The sequence below is a fragment of the Delphinus delphis genome, chromosome 11, assembly GCF_949987515.2.
Source record: "Delphinus delphis chromosome 11, mDelDel1.2, whole genome shotgun sequence".
NCBI lineage: Eukaryota > Metazoa > Chordata > Mammalia > Artiodactyla > Delphinidae > Delphinus > Delphinus delphis.
The window spans coordinates 12770849-12795539 of record NC_082693.1 but is presented as its reverse complement, the minus strand read 5'-3'; the positions used below and the strand labels follow the sequence as shown (position 1 = coordinate 12795539).

Below are 24691 nucleotides of genomic sequence, written 5' to 3'. Positions count from 1 at the left end.
GTGAGTTGGTTGGGGTGCCAGGGATTTGTTTTTTTAGTAAAAGTATCTACTGGCAATCAGTTCTTTTCATATTCAGCCAAATGTAGATGATTACTGGAATTGGCTTTGTTTTGGGACTATTCCTGGTTGCATCGCTTTCTAACAGCGTATTAGGACTGCCTCTATTTCTGAAGATAAATGAAAAACAGTATTTTGAAAGGAGTGCATTTTTATATTTGTCAACAAAATATTGAGCTGTATTGAATAATAGGAATAAGAAGCAGTTAAGAACGATCTGAGAATTTTACCTTATCTGCCTAGTCATGAACTTTCCATGGGCTTATAAAGTTATGTATATCGAACTTGGTACACTCTGATACCTAAAGCACTACACAAGGTATTCTATTAGAGCAAAATACCTGTCCCTGTGTAACAATTATGCTGGTGTTTGGATCTGTGAAACCATATCTTGCTAAAACAGATCAAACAAATTGAAATAATGAATAGGCTTTGATGAGATATGGGACCTCTATGACTTCTTATCAAAATAATCAATGTTTGAGCGGTATGGCAGGCAGGGAGAGATGAAGTTGAGATGACAAGTAGCATCTTTTTATAAAATATCTGAGAAGCAGTTTGGGAGTGATGTAAACATGTACATTATAATGCATCAGAAAGCTTGATTTAACCTTCATTTGTACAGAATTGCATTTCTTAAAAAAAAAAGTCCTGTATCGTTTAACAATTAAACATTTTTATTTCTAATAACCTTAGGGAGATGTATTTATGTTTTGGAAAAGTGGGATGCTTTCAGCATAACAGTTGCTTAAAGGTGACAGTTCCCACTTTGTGGGTTGTGACCATTTCTAAAATTATGTTGTACAGTTTGTAAACCATTGGTCCTCTTAAGGAGCTGTACTGAAAATTCAGAGTGAATCACCTGCCGCGTTTAGTTTATTGTTTAACATCCGTTGCTCTAGGTAATACCGAGGAAGGTAATCGTGTGGCAACAGGGTAGTTAAATATTAAAATGTTATATCTTATCCGTGGGTTAGAACGCTTCTCACTGTACCTGTAAGGTTTTTGATTTACTATTTTTAGGGGCCATTTAATTACATCATAATGAAATTTGAATTCAGGAGTTTCGATTTCATTAAAGATAATTTTAGAACATATTTTTCTATCTCTCCACCCAGCTGGGTTGCGTCAGGCCCAGATAATGCTTTGTTTGCCTTTGTAAGGTATATTGACCTGTACTAATGTAGCATATGGCACTACTAGGGAAGAAGGAAGTTTAGCAATAAAAATATGTCGTATGAGATCCTAATTCCTCAGTGGCTTTTGTTTTGCATTAGTCAATGGCACAAAGGTTAATTTTGGAAACTGTCCACCAAGGTTCATAGAATATCAGTGAATACTAACCCTCAAGATTGATTTGCAAAAAGTAAAGATTTGAAAGAAACTTACTGGGGGTGGGGTAAAAATTACTGAGATGGTCTTCTCGACTTATTTTTCCAAAATGTTCTTCTCTGAATTCTGCTCAATTGAGAAATGAATTGACAGAAAAAGTTATAGTTTTATTTTTACCCTGAGAGAAAATGTCCACAGTGAATATTCTCCTACCTCTTCTTGAGAATCTATGTCTAACAATTTTTGCTTCTGGAAAGATTTGAACTTCTTAGATAATGTTTACCTTTTAAAGTTCTGATCATCTTTTGGTGGTGGTAGCTAGGGTTTTTGTTAAGGGCTGGGATCTCTCTCATGCCCTGATTTCACTTGCTTTCTTTCTCTCTTTTCTTTCTCCCTCTCTTTCTTTCTTTCCTTTCTTTCTTTCTTTCTTTCTTTCTTTCTTTCTTTCTTTCTTTCTTTCTTTCTTTCTTTCTTTCTTTCTTCCTTCCTTCCTTCCTTCCTTCCTTTCTTTTCTTCCCTTTCTTTCCCTCTCTTCCTTCCTTCCTTTCTTTCTTTTTTAGCAGTATTCTGTGCCCAGCACAGAACTAAAGCTAACTCAGATCTTGTCTGAACCAACTGAAACAGGAGTTTTACAGGCAATGAATCATCAAGAGTTTTTACTTGGTGAATCTGAACCCTTCTTTTTTCTTTCTCCATCTTTTCATTTCAATATAAAGAAACAGAATAAATAAATAAATGGTGGTGAATATACAAATCTCCCATGTAGAAGAATTCCAAATAATTTGTGCAGATACTCCTTCCTCAAGGAGGTGGAGCAGAACTCTCCACCCCTTAAGTGTGGGGTGCATATAATGACCTCCTTCCCAACAGGCCTGTAGAGTGGTGGTGAGGAAAGTCACTTTATAGTGGGGAAACCTGACAAATGCTGCTTCAGTCAAGGACCAAGGTCAGCATAAACGATGTAGAGTCATGCTAACAGCGTGTAGTCTTGGTGTGATGTGATGAGAATGGCATATATCTCTGTGGTCTTCCTTTCCAAAACCTGTAACCCCATTCTAATCATGAGAAAAACATCAGTCAAACCCCGATGGAGAGACATCCTGCAGAATATCAAAATGCAGCACTCCTCAGAAAACTGACAGGGTCATTATTGCAGATTGAATTGTGTCCCTCCAAAAGATATGTTCATATCCTACTGCCCTGTACCTATGAATGTGACCTTATTTATTTATTTTTATTAAAAATTTTTAAATTGGGGCTTCCCTGGTGGCACAGTGGCTGAGAGTCTCCCTGCCAATGCAGGGGACACGGGTTCGAGCCCTGGTCTGGGAGGATCCCACATGCCGCGGAGCAACTAGGCCCGTGAGCCACAACTACTGAGCCTGCGCGTCTGGAGCTTGTGCTCCACAACAAGAGAGGCTGCAACAGACCTAACACAGCCAAAAATAAATAAATAAATTTATTTAAAAAAAAAATTTTTTTTAATTGAAGTACAGTTGATTTACAGTGTTGTGTTAGTTTCAGGTGTACAGTAAAGTGATTAAGTTATACATATCTTTTTCAGATTGTTTTCCCTTATAGGTTATTCCAAATATTGAGTATAGTTCTCTGTGCTATACAGGAGGACCTTAACAATGTTTTGAACTGAGATATTAGTCATTTCCTGTGTTTAATATCCAAGCAGTGTATATGCACTGATGATGTCATCAGTGCAACAAGAATTAGAGGGAAATACTCAAATAGTACTAATAGGGTATATATGATTCTTCTCTCTACTAGGCCTTCCTATCAAATCTATCACAATATTACACACATAATTATGGCTAAAGTGTTTCTTTTTAGTTGTTCATTAAATTTTTTTTCATGCAGACCTTCAATTTTTATTATTCAAACAGAAAGTCACAGAAATTATAGTCATCCTCATCAGTTCACTCAGTCCCATGTAATTAATTTTTTTTCATCTTGATCTTTCGTTAGCACTTTTATGAATTCATCAGTTTTCCATTAGAGTTCTGAAAATGCTTATTCATTCAGTTCAGCAGTATAGTCAGTTACCAGACACCTGTACTTGTCAGTCTCTTCCATGAATTTCTTGAAGATGAAACCTTTTATAGGAACATTTTTGCAAAAGCATCGGAGTACACCCAGAACTGTCTGTAAATGACAAAAGACTTAAAAATGACCACAGTTAAAGATTTGATGAAAGTTCATGATAATGCAATTGAGAAGGAAATTCAGTTATTTCTGAGATATATATTTTAAAATAATAACTAGAATTATGACTTATAACATTATACCAGAACATATAAGATTTTTAGGAATTTCACGTAATGTCTGAAACATTTATATTAACATCTTTCCATGCAAATAACCCAAAGAACGTTTAGTATTGTTTTTTTAAAAATTTTTGAATTTTATTTTATTTTTTTATACAGCACGTTCATATTAGTCATCAATTTTATACACATCAGTGTATACATGTCAATTCCAATCGCCCAATTAATCACACCACCATCCCCACCCCCCCCGCGGCTTTCCCCCCCTTGGTGTCCATACGTTTGTTCTCTACACATGTGTCTCAACTTCTGCCCTGCGAACCGGTTCATCTGTACCATTTTTCTAGGTTCCACATCCATGCGTTAACATACGATATTTGTTTTTATCTTTCTGACTTACTTCACTCTGTATGACAGTCTCCAGATCCATCCATGTCTCAAAAAATAACCCAGTTTCATTCCTTTTTATGGCTGAGTAATATTCCATTGTATATATGTACCACAACTTCTTTATCCATTCGTCTGTCGATGGGCATTTAGCTTGCTTCCATGACCTGGCTGTTGTAAATAGTGCTGCAATGAACATTGGGGTGCATGTGTCTTTTTGAATTATGGTTTTCTCTGGGTATATGCCCAGTAGTGGAATTTCTGGATCATATGGTAATTCTATTTTTAGTTTTTTAAGGAACCTTCATACTGTTCTCCATAGTGGCTGCATCAATTTACATTCCCACCAACAGTGCAAGAGGTTTCCCTTTTCTCCACACCATCTCCAGAATTTGTTGTTTGTAGATTTTCTGATGATGCCCATTCTAACTGGTGTGGAGTGATACCTCATTGTAGTTTTGATTTGCATTTCTCTAATAATTAGTGATGTTGAGCAGCTTTTCATGTGCTTCTTGGCCATCTGTATGTCTTCTTTGGAGAAGTGTCTATTTAGGTCTTCTGCCCATTTTTGGATTGGGTTGGGTTTTTTTTTTAATATTGAGCTGCATCAGCTGTTTATATAATTTGGAGATTAATCCTTTGTCCGCTGATTCATTTGCAAATATTTTCTCCCATTCTGAGGGTTGTCTTTTCATCTTGTTTATGGTTTCCTTTTTTGTTTTGTTTTGTTTTTTGCGGTACGCGGGCCTCTCACTGTTGTGGCCTCTCCCGTTGCGGAGCACAGGCTCCGGACGCGCAGGCTCAGCGGCCATGGCTCACGGGCCCAGCCGCTCCGTGGCATGTGGGATCTTCCCAGACCGGGGCACGAACCCGTGTCCCCTGCATCGGCAGGCGGACTCTCAACCACTGCGCCACCAGGGAAGCCCTGTGGTTTCCTTTGCTATGCAAAAGCTTTGAAGTTTCATTAGGTCCCATTTGTTTATTTTTCCATTACTCTAGGAGGTGGATCAAAAAAGATCTTGCTGTGATTTATGTCAAAGAGTGTTCTTCCTATGCTTTCCTCTAAGAGTTTTATAGTGTCTGGTCTAACATTTAGGTCTCAAATCCATTTTGAGTTTATTTTTGTGTATGGTGTTAGGGAGTGTTCTAATTTCATTCTTTTACATGTAGCTGTCCAGTTTTCCCAGCACCTCTTATTGAAGAGACTGTCTTTTCTCCATTGTATATCCTTGCCTCCTTTGTCATAGATTAGTTGACCATAGGTGCCTGGGGTTATCTCTGGGCTTTCTATCTTGTTCCATTGATCTATGTTTCTGTTTTTGTGCCAGTACCATATTGTCTTCAGTACTGTAGCTTTGTAGTGTAGTCTGAAGTCAGGGAGTCTGATTCCTCCCACTCCGTTTTTTTTCCCTCAGGATTGCTTTGGCTATTCAGGGTCTTTTGTGTCTCCATAAAAATTTTAAGATTTTTTTGTTCTAGTTCCGTAAAAATTGCCACTGGTAATATGATAGGGATTGCATTGAATCTGTAGATTGCTTTGGGTAGTATAGTCATTTTCACAGTATTGATTCTTCCAATCCAAGAACATGGTATATCTCTCCATCTGTTGGTGTCATCTTTAATTTCTTTCACCAGTGTCTACCAGTGTTCTGCATACAGGTCTTTTGTCTCCCTAGGTAGGTTTATTCCTAGGTATTTTATTCTTTTTCTTGCAATGGTAAATGGGAGTGTTTCCTTAGTTTCTCTTTCAGTTTTTTCATCATTAGTGTATAGGAATGCAAGAGATTTCTGTGCATTAATTTTGTATCCTGCAACTTTACCAAATTCACTGATTAGCTCGAGTAGTTTTCTGGTGGCATTTTTAGGATTCTCTATGTATAGTATCATGTCATCTGCAAACAGTGACAGTTTTACTTCTTTTTTTCCAATTTGTATTCCTTTTATTTCTTTTTCTTCTCTGATTGCCGTGGCTAGGACTTCCAAAACTATGTTGAATAATAGTGGTGAGAGTGGACATCCTTGTCTTGTTCCTGATCTTAGAGGAAATGCTTTCAGTTTTTCACCATTGAGAATGATGTTTGCTGTGGGTTTGTCGTATATGGCCTTTATTATGTTGAGGTAGGTTCCCTCTATGCCCGCTTTCTGTAGAGTTTTCATCATAAATGGGTGTTGAATTTTATCAAAAGCTTTTCCTGCATCTATTGATATGATCATATGGTTTTTATTCTTCAATTTGTTAATATGGTGTATCACATTGATTGATTTGCATATATTGAAGAATCCTTGCATCCCTGGGATAAATCCCACATGATCATGATGTATGATACTTTTAATGTGTTGTTGGATTCTGTTTGCTAGCATTTTGTTGAGGATTTTTGCATCTATATTCATCAGTGATATTGGTCTGTAATTTTCTTTTTTTGTAGTATCTTTGTCTGGTTTTGGTATCAGGGTGATGGTGGCCTCACAGAATGAGTTTGGGAGTGTTCCTTTCTCTGCAATTTTTTGGAAGAGTTTGAGAAGGATGGGTGTTAGCTCTTCTCTAAATGTTTGTTAGAATTCACCTGTGCAGCCTTCTGGTCCTGAACTTTTGTTTGTTGGAAAATTTTTAATCACAGTTTCAATTTCATTACTTGTGATTGGTCTGTTCATATTTTCTATTTCTTCCTTGTTCAGTCTTGGAAGTTTATACCTTTCTAAGAATTTGTCCATTTCTTCCAGGTTGTCCATTTTATTGGCATAGAGTTGCTTGTAGTGGTCTCTTAGGATGCTTTGTATTTCTGTGGTGTCTGTTGTAACTTCTTTTTCATTTCTAATTTTATTGATTTGATTCCTCTCTCTTTCTTGATGAGTCTGGCTAATGGCTTATCAATTTTGTTTCTTCTTCTCAAAGAACCAGCTTTTAGTTTTATTCATCTTTGCTATAGTTTTCTTTGTTTCTATTTCATTTATTTCTGATCTGATCTTTATGACTTCTTTCCATCTGCTAGCTTTGGGTTTTGTTTGTTCTTCTTTCTCTAATTCCTTTAGGTGTAAGGTTAGATTGTTTTTTTGAGATTTTTCTTGTTTCTTGTGGTAGGCTTGTATAGCTATAAACTTCCATCTTAGAACTGCTTTTGCTGCATCGCATAGGTTTTGGATCATCGTGTTTTCATTGTCATTTGTCTCTAGGTATTTTTTGATTTCTTCAGTGATCTCTTGGTTGTTTAGTAACGTATTGTTTAGTCTCCATGTGTTTGTGTTTTTTACGTTTTTTTTCCCTGTAATTCATTTCTAATCTCATAGTGTTGTGGTCAGAAAAGATGCTTGATATGATTTCAGTTATCTTAAATTTACTGAGGCTTGATTTGTGACCCAAGACGTGATCTATCCTGGAGAATGTTCCGTGCGCACTTGAGAAGAAAGTGTAATCTGCTGTTTGGGGATGGAATGTCCTATGAATATCAATTAAATCTATCTGGTCTATTGTGTCATTTAAAGCTTGTGTTTCCTTATTTATTTTTATTTTGGATGATCTGTCCATTAGTGTAAGTGAGGTGATAAAGTCTCCCACTATTATTGTGTTATTGTCGATTTCCTCTTTTATAGCTGTTAGCAGTTGCCTTATGTATTGAAGTGCTCCTATGTTGGGTGCATATATATTTATAATTGTTATATCTTCTTCTTGGATTGATCCCGTGATCATTATGTAGTGTCCTTCCTTGTCTCTTGTAACGTTCTTTATTTTAAAGTCTCTTTTATTTGATATGAGTATTACTACTCCAGCTTTCTTTTGATTTCCATTTGCATGGAATATCATTTTCCATCCCCTCACTTTCAGTGTGTATGTGTCCCTAGGTCTGAAGTGGGTCTCTTGTAGACAGCATATATATGGGTGTTGTTTTTGTATCCATTCAGCAAGCCTGTGTCTTTTGGTTGGAGCATTTAATCCATTCACGTTTAAGGTAATTATCAATATGTATGTTCCTATGACCATTTTCTTAATTGTTTTGTTTTTGTTTTTGTAGGTCCTTTTCTTCTCTTGTGTTTCCCACTTAGAGAAGTTCCTTTAGCGTTTGTTGTAGAGCTGATTTGGTGGTGCTGAATTCTCTTAGCTTTTGCTTGTGTGTAAAGCTTTTGATTTCTCCATCGTATCTGAATGAGATCCTTGCTGGGTAGAGTAATCTTGGTTGTAGGTTCTTCCCTTTCATCACTTTAAGTATATCATGCCACTGCCTTGTAGAGTTTCTGCTGAGAAATCAGCTGCTAACCTTATGGGAGTTCCCTTGTATGTTATTTGTCATTTTTCCCTTGCTGCTTTCAATAATTTTTCTTTGTCTTTAATTTTTGCCAATTTGCTTACTATGTGTCTCGGCGTGTTGCTCCCTGGGTTTATCCTGTATAGGACTCTCTGCGCTTCCTGGACTTGGGTGGCTATTTCCTTTCCCATGTTAGGGAAGTTTTCGACTATAATCTCTTCAAATATTTTCTCTGGTCCTTTCTCTCTCTTCTCCTTCTGGGACCCCTATAATGTGAATGTTGTTGTGTTTAATGTTGTTCCAGAGGTCTCTTAGGCTGTCTTCATTTCTTTTCATTCTTTTTTGTTTATTTTGTTCCACAGCAGTGAATTCCACCATTCCGTCTTCCAGGTCACTTTTCCGTTCTTCTGCCTCAGTTATTCTGATATTGATTCCTTCTAGTGTAGTTTTCATTTTAGTTATTGTATTGTTCATCTCTGTTTGTTTGTTCTTTAATTCTTCTAGGTCTATGTTAAACATTTCCTGCATCTTCTCGATCTTTGCCTCCATTCTTTTTCTGAAGTCCTGGATTATCTTCACTATCATTATTCTGAATTCCTTTTCTGGAAGGTTGCCTATCTCCACTTCATTTAGTTGTTTTTCCGGAGTTTTATGTTTTTTCTTCATCTGGTACATAGCCCTCTGCCTTTTCATCTTGTCTATCTTTCCGTGAATGTGGTTTTTGTTCCACAGATTGCAGGATTGTAGTTCTTCTTCTGCTTATTAAATTTTAGGAACAAATATTTTTCTTCAGCTAATTGTTAAACCAACAACATTCTGAATTGAACATATATTTTCCCCCAAATTATGATCTTACCTGTAAACAGTGAAACATTTTTCTCAGAATTATAAAAAAAGAGGAGTCAAGTTAATTATTTTAAGTGATTACAAGGTATTGTGCCTTTAAGGCACAGAATTACTCTTTCTACATCGATATTGGCCTTGAGAAAATATTGTGCTTCCATATGGCCTAGAAATTATTGTGACACCTTCACAAGTGTTAGCTACTATTGTCATCATCATTATTATTACTGTTATCATAACAGTTTACTGTTATTAGTTTCCTAAATTTATTCACACACACAAATTCTTTATTACTAAATATTAGACCAAATGACACAGAGAAATAGAGAGGGTGACATCTCTACAGACAACAGTACTGGTAAGATGTATTGAAAAGTTACTCCTAGAAGACACAGAAGGAGACAGAATATGTGATGATTTAGCAGGTTTAAAGCACATTTTTTTGTCTTTTAGTAAATTAAGCGCAATCACTAGTAGACCATGTCACGAAGTATTGGTAGAAATTACATTTCAACGGTCTTTGAGTTAAAACCCTAAATAATGATGGTAATCAATCTCCTCACCCCTATCTTGGTTATAACTTAGACCCAGAGATGTGACTTAAACTGAAATTGAAATACAGATACTTCAAGATAGGTACACTCAAACAGACTAACAAAAACTTAAATAAACAGAAAGGTGTCTGTGACATTTTTCTGAGAGCACAAGTCATTGTGTGGTAGCTAGATTGGGTAGACGGGATTCTAACACTGCGTGATGACTACAAACTCATTCATTAATTTGAAAATTGATACCATACGCAAGCAAGAGTGAAGAAAAGAAACGGAAATATAAATTGTTGTTTATTTATTTATATTTGGGATCTTAAACTTTCCAATACAATTTTAACTTGCTGGTTTAGCCTTAATATAGCCTCATTTGTTTCTGCTTACCATGATTTTCATACATTCTATTTATTTTCCTTTGAAAATTTCAGTGTTCAACATTTTGGGTATGTTGAACTGAGATCTTAAATTTACCACTTTATTTGCTGGAGAAAATAAGGAGAAAATTATAGTAACTATGACTTACAAGAAATGTTTTCATAAGGAAACTGATATTCTTATTTCAGATTTGTTGGAAGCTATTATGAAGATTTTAGTGTACACTTTTTTAGAATTAAGTAGTTAATGTAGTAGAGTTAACTGAATTTGTGAGTCCTTAAAAGTAATGAAGAGGGCTTCCCTGGTGGTGCAGTGCCGATGCAGGGGACACGGGTCTGTGCCCCGGTTCGGGAGGATCCCACATGCCGCGGAGCGGCTGGGCCCGTGAGCCATGGCCGCTGAGCCTGCGCGTCCGGAGCCTGTGCTCCGCAACGGGAGAGGCCACAACAGTGAGAGGCCCGCGTACCGCAAAAAAAAAAAAAAAAAGCGTAATAAAGAAAAACTTTGTCTCAGTTTTTAAGTTGTTTTAAGAGTTAATAAAAATAAAAGCAGCTAATTTCTCAGTAAGACTGATGGTTCTTCTATATTATATATACATATAGTCCATATAGGTATAAATTGGATATATCTCTTAAAAGCCTAAAGGGGAGAAAACATTTGTAATTGTTTCCTTTGCAAGGTGTGCCCTGTGTTGCTGTGTTTAAATATCTGAAACCTTCTATGTTGCTACCTGAGCATCTCTGACAAATGACACTATGGTTGCCAAAGAGTAAAGTTTCTATATTTAAAATTCAGTTTAGCAAATCAACATTTTCTATTCCCTTTTATTCTATTCTCTTATTCTGACAGATCACTATTTTAAAGCAAAACAAACCCCGAATTTATTTGACTGTCATGAAGAATTAAACATGAAAAAGATGAGATGGTTATGGCTATCTCTTTTCACTAAAACCACCTGCTGTGGGTTTAAAATGCAAACTAGATCAAAACGACTGCAAACCCTGGGGGTTTAATTTATGTGCTGAATGAACCAGCTTGTTTTAAAAGAGTACTTCTTTTGTTTTTTTTTTAACTTTAGAAGAAACTTGTACATCTATCTCATCTGATCTTTCACTAGCCCTGTGAGCTAGAAAGACCAAGAATTATCTGTATTTTACTGATGAGAAAATTGAGACAGAGGCTTAATTGACTTCCTTTCGGCTAGTTAGTGCCAGAAATGGTGTTAAAGTTCCAGGCGTCTGTGAAAGCCTCTGTCCTAACCTTTAGCTCTAGATCCATAATGTTATCCCAGGCCTCTGTCCTGGCCCAAATTCCAGGACGTAACAGTGATGTGCTCTCTCTTGATTCTGTAGACTTATGAGAGCCAATTGTGAAATATTTAGGATTTTGTAAGCTGCTGTTAAACCAATGCTAGCTTGAAATGGGCCATGGGGGGAATACTTATACCAAGGAAATCAGGAAGTACTACAAATCAGGGGTTTATTTTTCTCCGGAGAATTGGTTTACCTCTGTACACTGATTGTATCTAAGTATAAATTGAAGGAAAATAAACAACAATAATAAAAACAAATGATAATATAGTATAAATGTAATGTAATTTTATGGATGCGCAATACTTGGTTAGAGGTCAATATTTCTTTGTTCCTTAATTTGGAAATTTGCTTCTAAGCTGTGAATAAATATGGACAAGACTTCAGGAAAGGTTGAATTAAATGAGTGTTTTAGGTTTCCCTGGTGGCGCAGTGGTTAAGAATCTGCCTGCCGATGCAGGGGACATGGGTTCGAGCCCTGGTCTGGGAAGATCCCACATGCCATGGAGCCGCTAAGCCTGTGCCACAACTACTGAAGCCTGCATGCCACAACTACTGAAGTCCGCACTCCTAGAGCCCGTGCTCCGCAACAAGAGAAGCCACTGCAGTGAGAAGCCCGCGTGCTGCAACGAAGAGTAACCCCCGCTCACCACAGCTAGAGAATACCCGCACGCAGCAACGAAGACCCAACACAGCCAAAAATAAATAAAATTTAAAAATACTAATAAATTAAAAAAAAAACACTTGAGTGTTTTGAGGACCTTTATAAATCCTATCCATTCTTTAAGAACTAGGTCAAGTCCCAGCCCTTCAAAATATAATGGCAGTTGCCTTGCTTTTCCTACCTCAGAACCTCTAGTAGGTTTAAAATAGAGCCACATACATTGGGACTTATTTACTGTGTGTTTCATGTGGATTGGTTTTGTCTCCTTAAGAATACAATAAACTCTTTGAAGAGTAGGACGTGGACTCTCCTTCCTTCTTTCTTTATTTGAATTAATATTTAATTCAAATATTAAATATTTTGTGCTATTCTTACTGCTTAAGAAACAGCAGTCATCAAAGCAGCTCTGCCCTTATGGAGCTTAAAGTCTAGTGAAGAATCAGGAATTAATTTAAACAAATGAGAAATTACAACTGTGGTAAATACTTTGAGAAATTGTGTATTGTGCCGAGAGTATCTGATAGTGGTGGGCTTTTATCTATTCACAGAGGTCAGTAAATGCTTCCCTGAGGACACAGTGATTGAATTGAAATGTGAAGAATGAGAAAGAATTAACTGGAAGTTACTAGGTCTTGAATGTTCTTTATGCAGGCTTTCTGTGCCCTCCCAATCTGAATTAAGTTCCCATATTATATACCCCCCAAGTGACCCTGAATTTTCCCTTTGTGATAGTAACAACAATTTAAAATTTTACATTTATTCACTAAATGTTGTTTTTCCCACTAGACTATTGGCCCAAAGCTAGGACTGTGTCTCTTTTGATCACCTTGGTAGTGCCAGGATCCATCACAGTACCTGACAATTAACTCACACAGTAGTTGTTAATATTTCTACTCTTTGCCTTTGTCTTATAATAAAGCTGGGCTATGTCCTACCTACCTCTCAGTTACTGAAAAGACATAGTAATGTAATGTATACAGAAGTCAGAAAAGTAAGACAAGATCCAAAATAGTTTAGTGCCACAGAAAGCAGGAAGGGCCACATGTTCAGGGGTGAATAGGAGTAACTCAGGTGTAGCTGTACTGTCGAGGAGAAAAAAAAAGGCCGTTGGATTTGGCAGTAAGGAAGTTTTACTTATTTGCATTTATCTTGTTTGAAGGAAATTTGTTTAATTTGTGAAACACATTAAAAATAGTTTCTGAAGATAAATTTATGGTGTTAATTTAAAAAGTTGTTTTCTTGTGAAAAGTAAAAGTTGTGTAAATGAATACCGTCTTGAAAAAAAAGGTGTATCCAAGTGTATATATAGGATGTTGTCAAATGTACTTTGAAAGAAGGAAATAAGAAAATGGAGGGAAGGGAGGGAGGGATGGAGGAAGGAAGGAAGGAAGGAAGGAAAACTAGATACAGGAAAAAAGACTGGAGGAAATTGACAGGACTGTTAAATGGTTATTTTTATTTATTTATTTATTTTAACATCTTTATTGGAGTATAACTGCTTTACAATGGTGTCTTAGTTTCTGCTTTATAACATAGTAAATCAGCTATACATTTACATATATCCCCATATCCCCTCCCTCTTGTGTCTCCCTCCCACCCTCCCTATCCCACCCCTCTAGGTGGTCACAAAGCACTGGAGCTGATCTCCCTGTGCTATGCGGCTGCTTCCCACTAGCTATCTATTTTACATTTGGTAGTGTATATATGTCCATGCCACTCTCTCACTTCACCCAGCTTACCCTTCCCCCTCCGCATGTCCTCAAGTCCATTCTCTACGTCTGCGTCTTTATTCCTGTCCTGCCCCTAGGTTCTTCAGACCGTTTTTTTTTTTAGATTGCATATATATGTGTTAGCATACGGTATTTGTCTTTCTCTTTCTGACTTACTTCACTCTATATAACAGACTCTAGGTCCATCCACCTCACTACAAATAACTCAATTTCGTTTCTTTTTATGGCTTAGTAATATTCCATTGTATATATGTGCTACATCTTTATCCATTCATCTGTCGATGGACACTTAGGTTGCGTCCATGTCCTGGGTATTGTAAATAGAGCTGCAATGAACATTGTGGTACATGACTCTTTTTGAATTACGGTTTTCTCAGGGTATATGCCCAGTAGTGGGATTGCTGAGTCATATGGTAGTTCTATTTTTAGTTCTTTAAGGAACCTCTGATGGTTATCTTTAAATGATGGGGCTCTGGGTGATATTTTTCCCCTCTGTACTTTTTTGTATTTTGTGCTTTTCCATATTTCTCAAGTTTTTTAATTTTATGAGCTTATATTACTTTCATAATGAAACATTAAACAAAGTAACATTTCATAAAACTGCCAATGATGAGGTTGAGGGGAATATAGAATTATGTTTCTGTAGTTAGAGGGTTCAGAATTATATTTAAAATTTTTCTTTTTTATATTTGCTTACAATTTTAGTATATTAATGTTAAATGCCAATTTAATCTTTGTTTATATGTCCATCTGTACTTCTGGAGCCTGAGCTCTTTGAGGGTGGAGATCTTTATATTTCTAGCATCATCCTGGAAGTGACACATATTTTGTTGAATCAAAAACTTTAAAACTGAGATGTCTCAACCTTTTTAATGCCTTCAATCCATGTACCTTTCTTTTTTCAGAACATTAAAGTCATAATGAATGGTCATATTTCTAATCATCCCAGTGGTTTTGGAATATATCCATCTCAAATGAAGTAAGTTGGAAATTATATTTAATTTCTTGGTTTTTTAAATTTGATTTGGTGGTTTTAATTGTTTTGTATTTTCAATGAAAAGATCTCTTTCATTTCTTTATGTAGTTCATTCCTCAATATATAATTTCTTTCTAACACTAAGATACGTTATTGTTAAAAGTTTACTGTGTCTCTTAAGAAAAAGATGGTTAAGTAATATCAACCCCAATGATAGTGATCTAATAGAAGACATTTGGTTCTGTTATTTTATGTATTATTGCTTTCCATAGTTGCATACATACTCTACTTCATAGCTTTCACTTTCTCTGGAGCATTCTTTTTTTTTTTAATTAATTAATTAATTTATTTATGGCTGTGTTGGGTCTTCGTTTCAGTGCGAGGGCTTTCTCTAGTTGCCTCGAGCGGGGGCCACTCTTCATCGTGGTGCGCGGGCCTCTCACTGTCGCAGCCTCTCTTGTTGCAGAGCACAGGCTCCAGACGCGCAGGCTCAGTAATTGTGGCTCACCGGGCCCAGTTGCTCCGCGGCGTGTGGGATCTTCCCAGACCAGGGCTCGAACCCGTGTCCCCTGCATTGGCAGGCAGATTCTCAGCCACTGCGCCACCAGGGAAGCCCCCTGGAGCATTCTTTTTTTGTTATTCATAAAATATTTGCATTTGAGGAAAGTTAAATGTCATCTAGTCCAGTCTCTCAAGATATTTACCATTGGGTAAAACAAAAAGAGACAAGTCCCTATGGCTTTAGATATAATTTGAAATCACCGCCCTGACTTAAGTGGCCGTTGCCTTATATATTGTGGTTAATATTGTTGTTATTTTATATTGGCCATCATGGTATAGAGTTCACTATTTTTCACAACCACGTTATTCACATTTTTCAGAACCAGGTTGTTCACATTGCTTCACCTTCCTCTTTACAAAGATGATTGCAAATCCCTTTGGTGTTGGTCGGTAAGAGACACCAGGGGAGTATGTCAAGTACTATCTTCATCTTGTCCATCAATTTATTCAAGCCAGAAAGTTTTGCCACACCCTCAATTTTTTTCTTTTTCTTATAACAAATATCCATTTAATCATGAATTTATTATAATTTCTTCTATTAAGGAACTCTTGATTCTATCCCATACTATTCTTTCTTTTCTAACTTTATTTGTGGCCTTTATCTCCTACCTGAATTTTTGCAGCACCTTTCCATCTGGTTACCTTGCCATTAATTCCTGGATTATCTTTCTTAAAAAGTTGTTTGGATCATGTTAACTTCCCAGTATAAAGATATTTACTCCATCTAGAGAATAGAAATTTAATCCTTAAGCCCTCTATTTGCCTTCCTTACTTCTCGAGTCATTCATCTCTTCCAATCCCACTAGATGCTTTTCCCCTCGGGCGTCATGCTAGTTCTTGAGCCAGATCTACATGCTTTTTCCTCACTTAATTCTCCACCTGCCTCTAGAGCTGCTTTCCATTCTTTTAGATTCTGCTTAAATGCCAGTGAAGCCTTCTTGGGCATCCTTATAAAAATTTAGTCCTTATTTGATGTTATATCTATTAGTTTAACCCAGATGTCACATTCTGTTGTAACCATTTTACTTGTTTTATTTTATTTTTATTTATTTATTTATCTTTTTTTAACTTTTTTTTTTACTTGTTTTATTAACAGTACCCTCCCCCCGCCCCGCCTTACCCCTCATTCTTCTAGATTTTAGGGCTTAATAAATGTTTACTGAATACATTTTAAAAATTCAAATAATATGTTTACTTCACATAACAGCAACAGTAAGCTAGAAGTACCAGGTAAAGCTGGTCAAATTTAATGATACCGGGTTATTTTCATTAACTGCATTTTAAGTATTTGTGAAAGTAGTGTCTGTTTCGTTACAGTCTAAATGACTGAGAACTTTTTATGGTTGGGTCACTGCTCGCAGCTCAATTCAGTATGGCAGACTTAAATTTTTCTAAGGCAGCTTCAACCTTGTTGAATCCCCTTGGCTGCGGTTCTGACTTGATGCCTGAGAGGTTGCCATTTGTACCGGCCTCCATCCACGGTGGGTCAGGATCCAATAGCCTGTTTCTTGACTGGATCAGTATCTGGCTCCATTTTACAGAGCCGGTTGTATAAACTCTATATGTTCTTTAAAAACACATGGTGATTGTGGTCCACTGGAATTTTTATTTGTAGTTTTGACATTTTATTGCTTACTTTGGACTTTAACTCAGCACGATGACCTTTTTTTTTTTTTTTTTTTGCAGTGGCTACGGATCACCACCCACCTTTTCCATGGACAGAGAACACAGTTCAAGAACAAGTGCAAAGGCTCTCTATGGTATGTTTGTGTATTTAATGGGGTATAATTCTATTTCTAACTACTTACTTTTTATGAATGACTTGTTCAAAGCCGTAGCTTGAACCCATGCCTTGTTTATATTATTGGGAATGAAGTAGCGATTGATAGATAAGGATTATTTTAAAAATAATTTTTACAGAAGCTACCAACGCCATTAATCTCTGCTGGCTGTCATACAATTTAGAACTACAGATGAAATGTATTCAGTACTTTCTAAGGAGTCTTTTTGCACGGTACCAGTACCTTAGGTGGATTTTCCCATCTAATTATGTATGATATGTTTGTTTAGGTAGTATTACAGTATGACCAACAGCCCTTATATAATTTCTTTCAGATCCTTCTCTAACTTCCATTGTCCTCCCTCTATTGTCTCACTTATAAATACTGGGGTTTTTTTGTAAACTTCAAATATAAAATAGAAGTCAATACTACAAAGAAGTTAAGGACTCCTGAAATATACCACATATGTTTAGGAAGGCGTTTGCTTTCACAGGGTCTGCATGGCCTTTTATTATTATGCAACCATAAAGAATGAGACTAGTATTGTGGTTAAGAGCAAAGACACTGGAGCCAGACGTCCTGGGTGCAAATCCAGTTATCAGCTGAGCAAATTACTTTACCTGTCTGTCCCTCATTTTGCTTGTGTGTATAGTGGAGATATCTTGTAGGGTTGACAGGAGAATTTAATGAGTTAGTACATGTAAAATGCTTTGAACAGTGCCTGGCAAGCAAAAAACACTGTATATATTTGCTATTTTTGTTATTATCTACTATAGGAACCAATAGCATTTTCTAAATTTGAAATTCGTTTCTTTTTACGTCACCTAGAGCTACAGTATCTTGGCTGTGGCAAGAATGACTCATTCTAAGGTTTTGTGATTCTTTCTCTGCCTATATGTCCAGTGACTAGACTTGAGGACTCAAATTATACAATCATAAAATGGATTTTATACCGTACACAGGTACATTTTCTGTGGCCTTGTCAATCTGATTAGCGTTGGTTTCAGTTCTCTTGAGTACGATATTGTGACATTCTTACCATGGCCTAGTCATTATGAACTGTATATATTCAACAAATACTTATTTTGTGATTAGTATGTGCCCAGCACAGGGCCAGTAACATATGGTCCTTGACCCTAAGGGACTTGCACTCTACAGAATGATTTGAAGAAACTGAAAAGGGAAAAATTTTTTTGGTTTTTGCAAAGATAATCAATTCCTTCAGTCTTTCATTTCTAGACAGAAGGTTATTACGTGTTTCTGTGTGCTTGGCCATGATCTTCACAGTGTCTGTTTCCATGTCCTTTGATTCATTTCAAAGATGAATAGGAGATGGTCATTGCTTGTGCACTGTCTTGGTGAGGTAGACTCGTGCATGTATTGTTATAATAAAGTGCTGGATAAGCTTGGATGGCAATGTGTATGAGTGCAGATGGAGGATGTGGGCAGGGTCAGCTCTTCTATGTGGGCAGGGCAGGTAGGCAGGAGGGATTTCATAGAGAGATTCAGCTCTGAAATTCTCCGGGCATTTGTGGGGCTGGAGGGTGCTGTAAACAGCTGCATGAACCCTTTTAAACTAGACTATAAGCTCTCTGAAGGTGGGTCACATTTGCCTTGGTTACTTCAGGATTCCCTAAGCTTAGCACAGTGGCTAATGTATAACTTATGCTCAGTAAATAACTGTAGAATGAATATAATGCATCAATGAGTTGCAAACAGTTAAGTGTTAACTGGAGGGCTCAAGGTGGTGCACCGGGAAATAAGATGGGAAAAATAAACACGGACGACATTGGGAAAAATCACGCTAAGGCATTTGGACATTGTTTACAAGGAATGGCCACTGAAGTGTTTTAACTGGGGGAATCATAGGTCATATCCATCTTGGATCACTCTGGTAGCAGTTGAGCATGGATTTGATGAGCATGGATGGAAGTAGGTGAATCAGAGACCTAAATAATGTAGGTAAGTCAGATATCTAAATAATAGCCCGAAGATTTTTGTTAAGGAGAAAGAGTATTAATCATCTCACAACTACCATAGATCCCAAAGTCTATTTTCAGAAAGCTAAGAAAGGAATAAGGAATAAAAAGTAGTACTCACCTGCAAATGTTAATGTTTATTTTGTGTTGGGAGCAATTTCATAAAATCATAGCTCCAATGATTGAATCTTTAGCTTTTAAGCAGTAAATTTTTATTTCTCCCCTTTTACGTATAAAGCAAGCTGAGGCTCCTTTTTAAGGTGAGGTAATTTGTCAAAGTCACAAAACTTTAAAAAGTTTGATGGTAAGAAAATATAACAGTCAATCTTGTGTAGTGTGAAGGCAATGAACAGCATATTGGTAAAACAGAGGACATAAATAGAGGGATGGAAAGGGGCAAATGCAAGAGACATTTATACGGACGAAAGAACACTCAGCAGTGTATTAGGCTTACAAGTCAGAGGGTTTTAAGTCCCTTGAAGTTGCAGGTAATGTTTCATTCCTCCTTGTAGCTAATACTCACCTCTCCCTCCCAGCTTGCTGTCAACAAACACACACACACACAGTATGCCTTCTCTCCGACAGGCTCCCAATAAACGCCTATGGAATGAATGGTCAGATGCATGAATGACAGTGGAGAAACACGTCCAGGTTTTGAACAAACCTTTGCAATGAACAAATTCTATTTGAAGTTTTAACTATATTTAGTTAACATTGGGAGTGTTTAGCCTCCCAATCTGCGTAGTTTTTTGTAACTAGAAACTTGGTAGAGGAGAGATTTGTAATGTCATTTACTGTGTCACAGTGTGTGCATTTTCTTGAAGATTTCTCCTTTCACAATGATTAAACCAGTTGAATAAATCCTTCAAGAATTCATTTATTTTCATGGCTGGTACATGGACTTCTCTGGGATATGAAGGTATTACTTAGTGCACTGAAACATGAGTTTCACGGTAATGACCACTGTTTTTTTATACACCGACCACAGGCTAGTCACTGTATCAGGAGTTTCATGCAACTTGGTCTTTTTTATGAGCACACTTTTCAGTCTGACCCCATAATGCGCCATGCAGATTGCTTCAGGATGACTCTCGGAGAGGCGTGGGTTTGGGAGGCCAAACGATCTGTGGCTGAATCATGGCACTTTCTACCAAAGGGCTGCCATTTTGAGCAAATGGTTTAGCCTATTGGTCCCAGTTTCCTCAACTACAAAATAGAAACGATAATAATATTGTGGTAAGTTTATAGGAAAAAATAGAAGTAATGAGCCTCTCATGGCAGTGAGGAAGGGCATAGGAGAGTCACTTTTTGTCCTGGGCCCTCAGATTCATCAAGGCTCTCAAATTTAATATTTTACTGTCACCTCCAAATGATGTTATACATCTAATCACAGTGATACTTTGACAGGACCAAGGGGTAATTTTCATCATATGTTTTTAAGCTTACATTCCAGATATCACTAGAAATTTTTTTTTATAAATCCTGTAAATGCAAACTACACGATTATGACAATACGTTAGCTTCTTTTAGATATGTGTTAGTTTATTCAAGGAAAATGGTTAAAATGTGTGCAGTTTTAATAACCTTATACTGTTCTTTCTTTATTATTGTACAAGAAATGTCAAAGCCAGCATGTCAGAGGCTCTGCGTCACTAAAGTCCCTGACGACATAAATAGGAAATACGTATTAATTTCTCTCTTCTACGGTTTCTTTCTTTTCTTATCTCATGACAGTAACATTTCATTTGTCTGCTGTTAATCAGGGAATTGAAAATGTTATACATTTTTTTCTGGCTAACCTGCTTGTCAATGTCTTTAAGCTTTAAAATTGCTTTTAAGGAACATGCTTGTAAAAAGTAGTAAAACATTCCCTTCTGTTGGGGCGTGGCTCCTGTAACTTCTTGTCCATGACTCAGAGGGTCAGTGGTGTGCACACGAGCTTGTGTACTGCCATGTGCTCAGAGGCTGCATTCCTTACCTTTACACCAGATCATTCAGAATCTTTTCCCTTTGGAGTATTTGAGGCTGTTTTTCCCATGTGTCTGGGTCCCAAGCAGCTTTAATAACCCCATATGAACTTTTCCCTGTTGGTAACATGCCTGCTTCTAGCATTGCTTCTGATATGTGTGGGCTGAGAAACTAATAGGAAATCTTGTGAGTAGTGTACATGGGTTCTGAGTGGGGAATTGAGAGACCTCCCCCTTATGCATTAAAATGTGCAAATTTTAATATTAAACATTGTGACGTCTCTGTCTGCCACTCAGAGGGCTTATTTTATTTAAGTGTGGATTCTCTGCTGTGTGCTGAACAGCTGAACTTCCTAGAAAAATAACTTTCCTTTAAATTAGATATTGCTGGATTTGGAATATGACCATTTACCTTAAATAATCAGCTGTCTAAAGTCATCCTGTCTCCAGAAAAATGTAAGTTTCACAGAATTATCGTTTAGTAATACTTTATTGTCATGACCAACATTTATAGTATTGTTGGGAGACCAGGTAGTGAAAGATAAACATGACAGACAGGCACTCTCTCGAGTTTCATTTTACCTTAAGTTTGAACGTTTTTGTGATATTAGCAAGTAGGAAAATACATTTGTTTTTTTCCTGATTTTCTTTGTTCTTCTCAGGGAGGTACTGGTAAGAAGTGAGCATAAGTAATCTATAAACTATACAGTTCATTCTGTATAATTGACTTGACTGTAAACGTTCCTGTATTTTTACATAGTGCTTGACTCAACTTTCTCAGAGCAGTATTCCTGAATATACCACTTTTCTTAATAGATATCTACCCCACGTATTGTTCTTCTTGTACTTATCTTTGTTTTTCTTTCTGTTTCTCTGTGTCTCCTGATCTTGGTTTGGAACTAGGCTCTCTGTTTACTTGTCCTAACTGAAGCTCAGGCCAACTCTTATACATTCAGGTGGCACTGAAGGGTTAAAACCCACTTCTCTTATCGCCATACTCATTATTTACAAAGTGTGATTTACTTGGAAAAAATAAATATTCTAAGAAAAACCTTTTTGAAATTCTTAAGAAGGAAAAGGCCCTTGATTATATACTGTCAGGAGGTTGGGCGATGGTAGAGTCAAAATTCTGCTTCGTAGAGTATGTCAGTGCACGTGACTCAGAAAGACACTTTGGCAATTTTTCCACCTCAGCTGAAAGTTTTAAAGCTTCTTTTCTCCTCGGGGATAAGCTATTTTAACGACTTGTTGGACTGGCCAATACAATTAATTCTTAAATAATGTAGTTTTGTAAAAATGACCTTGATTTTAAAAAGTTATCTTGTTCAGATACTGATTTGTCAATCCGTGATTATAGTTGCCTAGATAATGAGAGCTTATAATTTTTACTCAGTGCTTCTTACTGATTCCCACTAAGCCACCTCTCTTCTATGGAAATTATACACTGAACTAGTGAGAAAGGAATTCTCCTTTACTGTGGTTGAAAGTTTTATAAGTGTAAAGTAATATGAACTGTAGCCCATTGTTTTATTTAGGGAGAGGACTACTCAGCAGCTGCTTTTGTGGTACATTTTTTTCTTTTTAATAATCAAGTCCTTATTTTCGAAGCAGCACTTTGTTTTCAGAGAAAGAGAAAATAACAATTTTCTGAATGTTAGCTGTTTCAAATCTTGCTCTTATGCATAAACAGCAATCTAGGCAAACGAGGATTCAGTTTAAATGCTGAGACCTGCATATTGTTATAGTTGTCATTGTACTCATTGAAGCGTTCGATGAAACCTAATTTTTTAAAATTAAGACTTCGTTGGGATCAGTTTTAGGTTCACAGCAAAACTGAGGAGAAGGTACAGAGATTTCCCATATGCCTACACAGCCTAGCCTCCTCCGCTGTCACCAGCCCCCCAGAGTGGTACATCTGGTACAACTGATGAACCTATTGTAATATATCATAATCATCCAAAGTTCATTGAAACCTAAGTTTAAGTTCCTGATCCGGAAGTAGAATATCAGTTTTCGCAGCAGCGTATCAACTCAAGAATGCTAAAATGATGCGTTACAGGATTTTCGTCTTTGGTGACTGAATTCTTCCATCTTTCTGGGTTTGTATATTGTGGTCCATGGGATAAAAGCTATTAGGAAAAACTGAAACACAATCAGTGGTACTGTAACCAAGTAAAATTTGTTCCTGGCTCTAATTGATTCAGAGAGAGAGACTATTTGACCGTGATTTACGCTCTTAATTTGGAAAGAAAAAAATTTCAACTTAAGGAGATAAGATGTGGTAGATGAGTTGCCACTTACACAGATTTTGCGACAGTAGCTTCCAACCTTGGCTGCATGGTAGAATTGCCTGGAGAGCTTTTCCAAATCCCAGGGCCCAGATTGCATCCTGGGCCGATTACATTAGAATCCTGGGGGGCGTGGGGGGCGTGGGGAGCGCAGGATTTTTTTTAAAGTTCATTCTAATGTGCCTCCAAGGTTGAGAACCATTGTTAGAGAAAGTCGTGAACGTCAGGAGAGACTTTATCTTGAGTATCATGGAGACTTTATTTAGGCTTTTCACACTGTTTTAAGGCTTTGGGTGAGATTTTTCAGGCTTAGGAGCATAATTCCTATTTACAGCTGTACTTGAGAATACATGTGATTTTCATAAAAAATAAATGTACTATAATTGCCTTTTAGGAGCCTTCTCTCAAAATTTCCTATTAAAATGTTAATAGTCACTTTTATTTATTCATTGACTTAAATCACTGAAACCACTAGTTTATTTATAAATCCATTTTATGGCATTTATACATTTTTAGGATTTTTAAAGGTAATTTCTTGTAACACATACATCTTATTTATTGTGTAACATGAGAGAGAAAGAGCTTAGGAATTCCTAAAATGGATCCTTGATTTGGAAAATTAGAAATGGTTCCATATCTTTTAGGCAAGCAGAGTAATCAGTTAACATCATGCTGTTTATGAATACTATCAAATAGTGTTTTTCTATTTTTGTAAAGTACGTTTCTGTGGGATTGAGAAACTACGTGTTAGGAAATTTGGGGGAACAAAGTCTTACTATTTCATAATGAGAATATTTAATTACAAAACATAATATTTTTGACCTTCGACTGTGTTTGCCAATCACTTATCTGAAAGACTCAGAAAAGCATTTGAACATCCTGGTGTCGCCGTATCAAAATTGGAGACCATGGCAAGCACTGCCATTTCTTTTAGTGTCCTCAGATCAGACCAGAGGAAACAAAACTACCCTCATGCTCTGAGTTGGCCGTGGAGAATTGTGTTAGAATACGATGAATCAGTGATTCTGAAATATTGATCATTTCTAAAAGTGCTTTTCTCAGATATGTCCCTGAGTTATCCATTGTATTTTAAAAGTTATAATGGTTTTCCCAAGGAAAATTATCCATTTGTTAATATCTCACATTGATTAATCCTCAGCTAATAATCAGAAAAATTATGGTTGTTCACTTTTTAAAATATGTAAATTAAGGTTTATGTTTTGTCATAACAGAATAGAAAATTTTAGGTGAAACCAGATGTTTCTTTTTGGTCACATTGTTTTGGTAGGACCAGATGGATCATACTTCTTCAGATCATCATCCAAACAGAAAAAGAAAGGTAGCAGATACTGAATTTTGTAGTGTGTCTGTTTTTATTA

General features: G+C 36.7%; 1 protein-coding gene across 7 annotated transcripts in view; it reads left to right on the top strand.

The window, feature by feature from the left end:
• EPS8 (EGFR pathway substrate 8, signaling adaptor) overlaps positions 1 to 24691 on the top strand; it is a 190640-nt gene that overhangs the window by 105800 nt on the left and 60149 nt on the right. For all 7 annotated transcript variants that reach the window (XM_060024339.1, XM_060024335.1, XM_060024336.1 and 4 more), the window contains 2 exons: positions 14666 to 14739; positions 16984 to 17057. In XM_060024339.1, the coding sequence (XP_059880322.1) occupies positions 14681 to 14739; positions 16984 to 17057 (133 nt within the window). In that variant the 5' untranslated portion in view covers positions 14666 to 14680. The remainder of the gene's footprint in view (positions 1 to 14665; positions 14740 to 16983; positions 17058 to 24691) is intronic.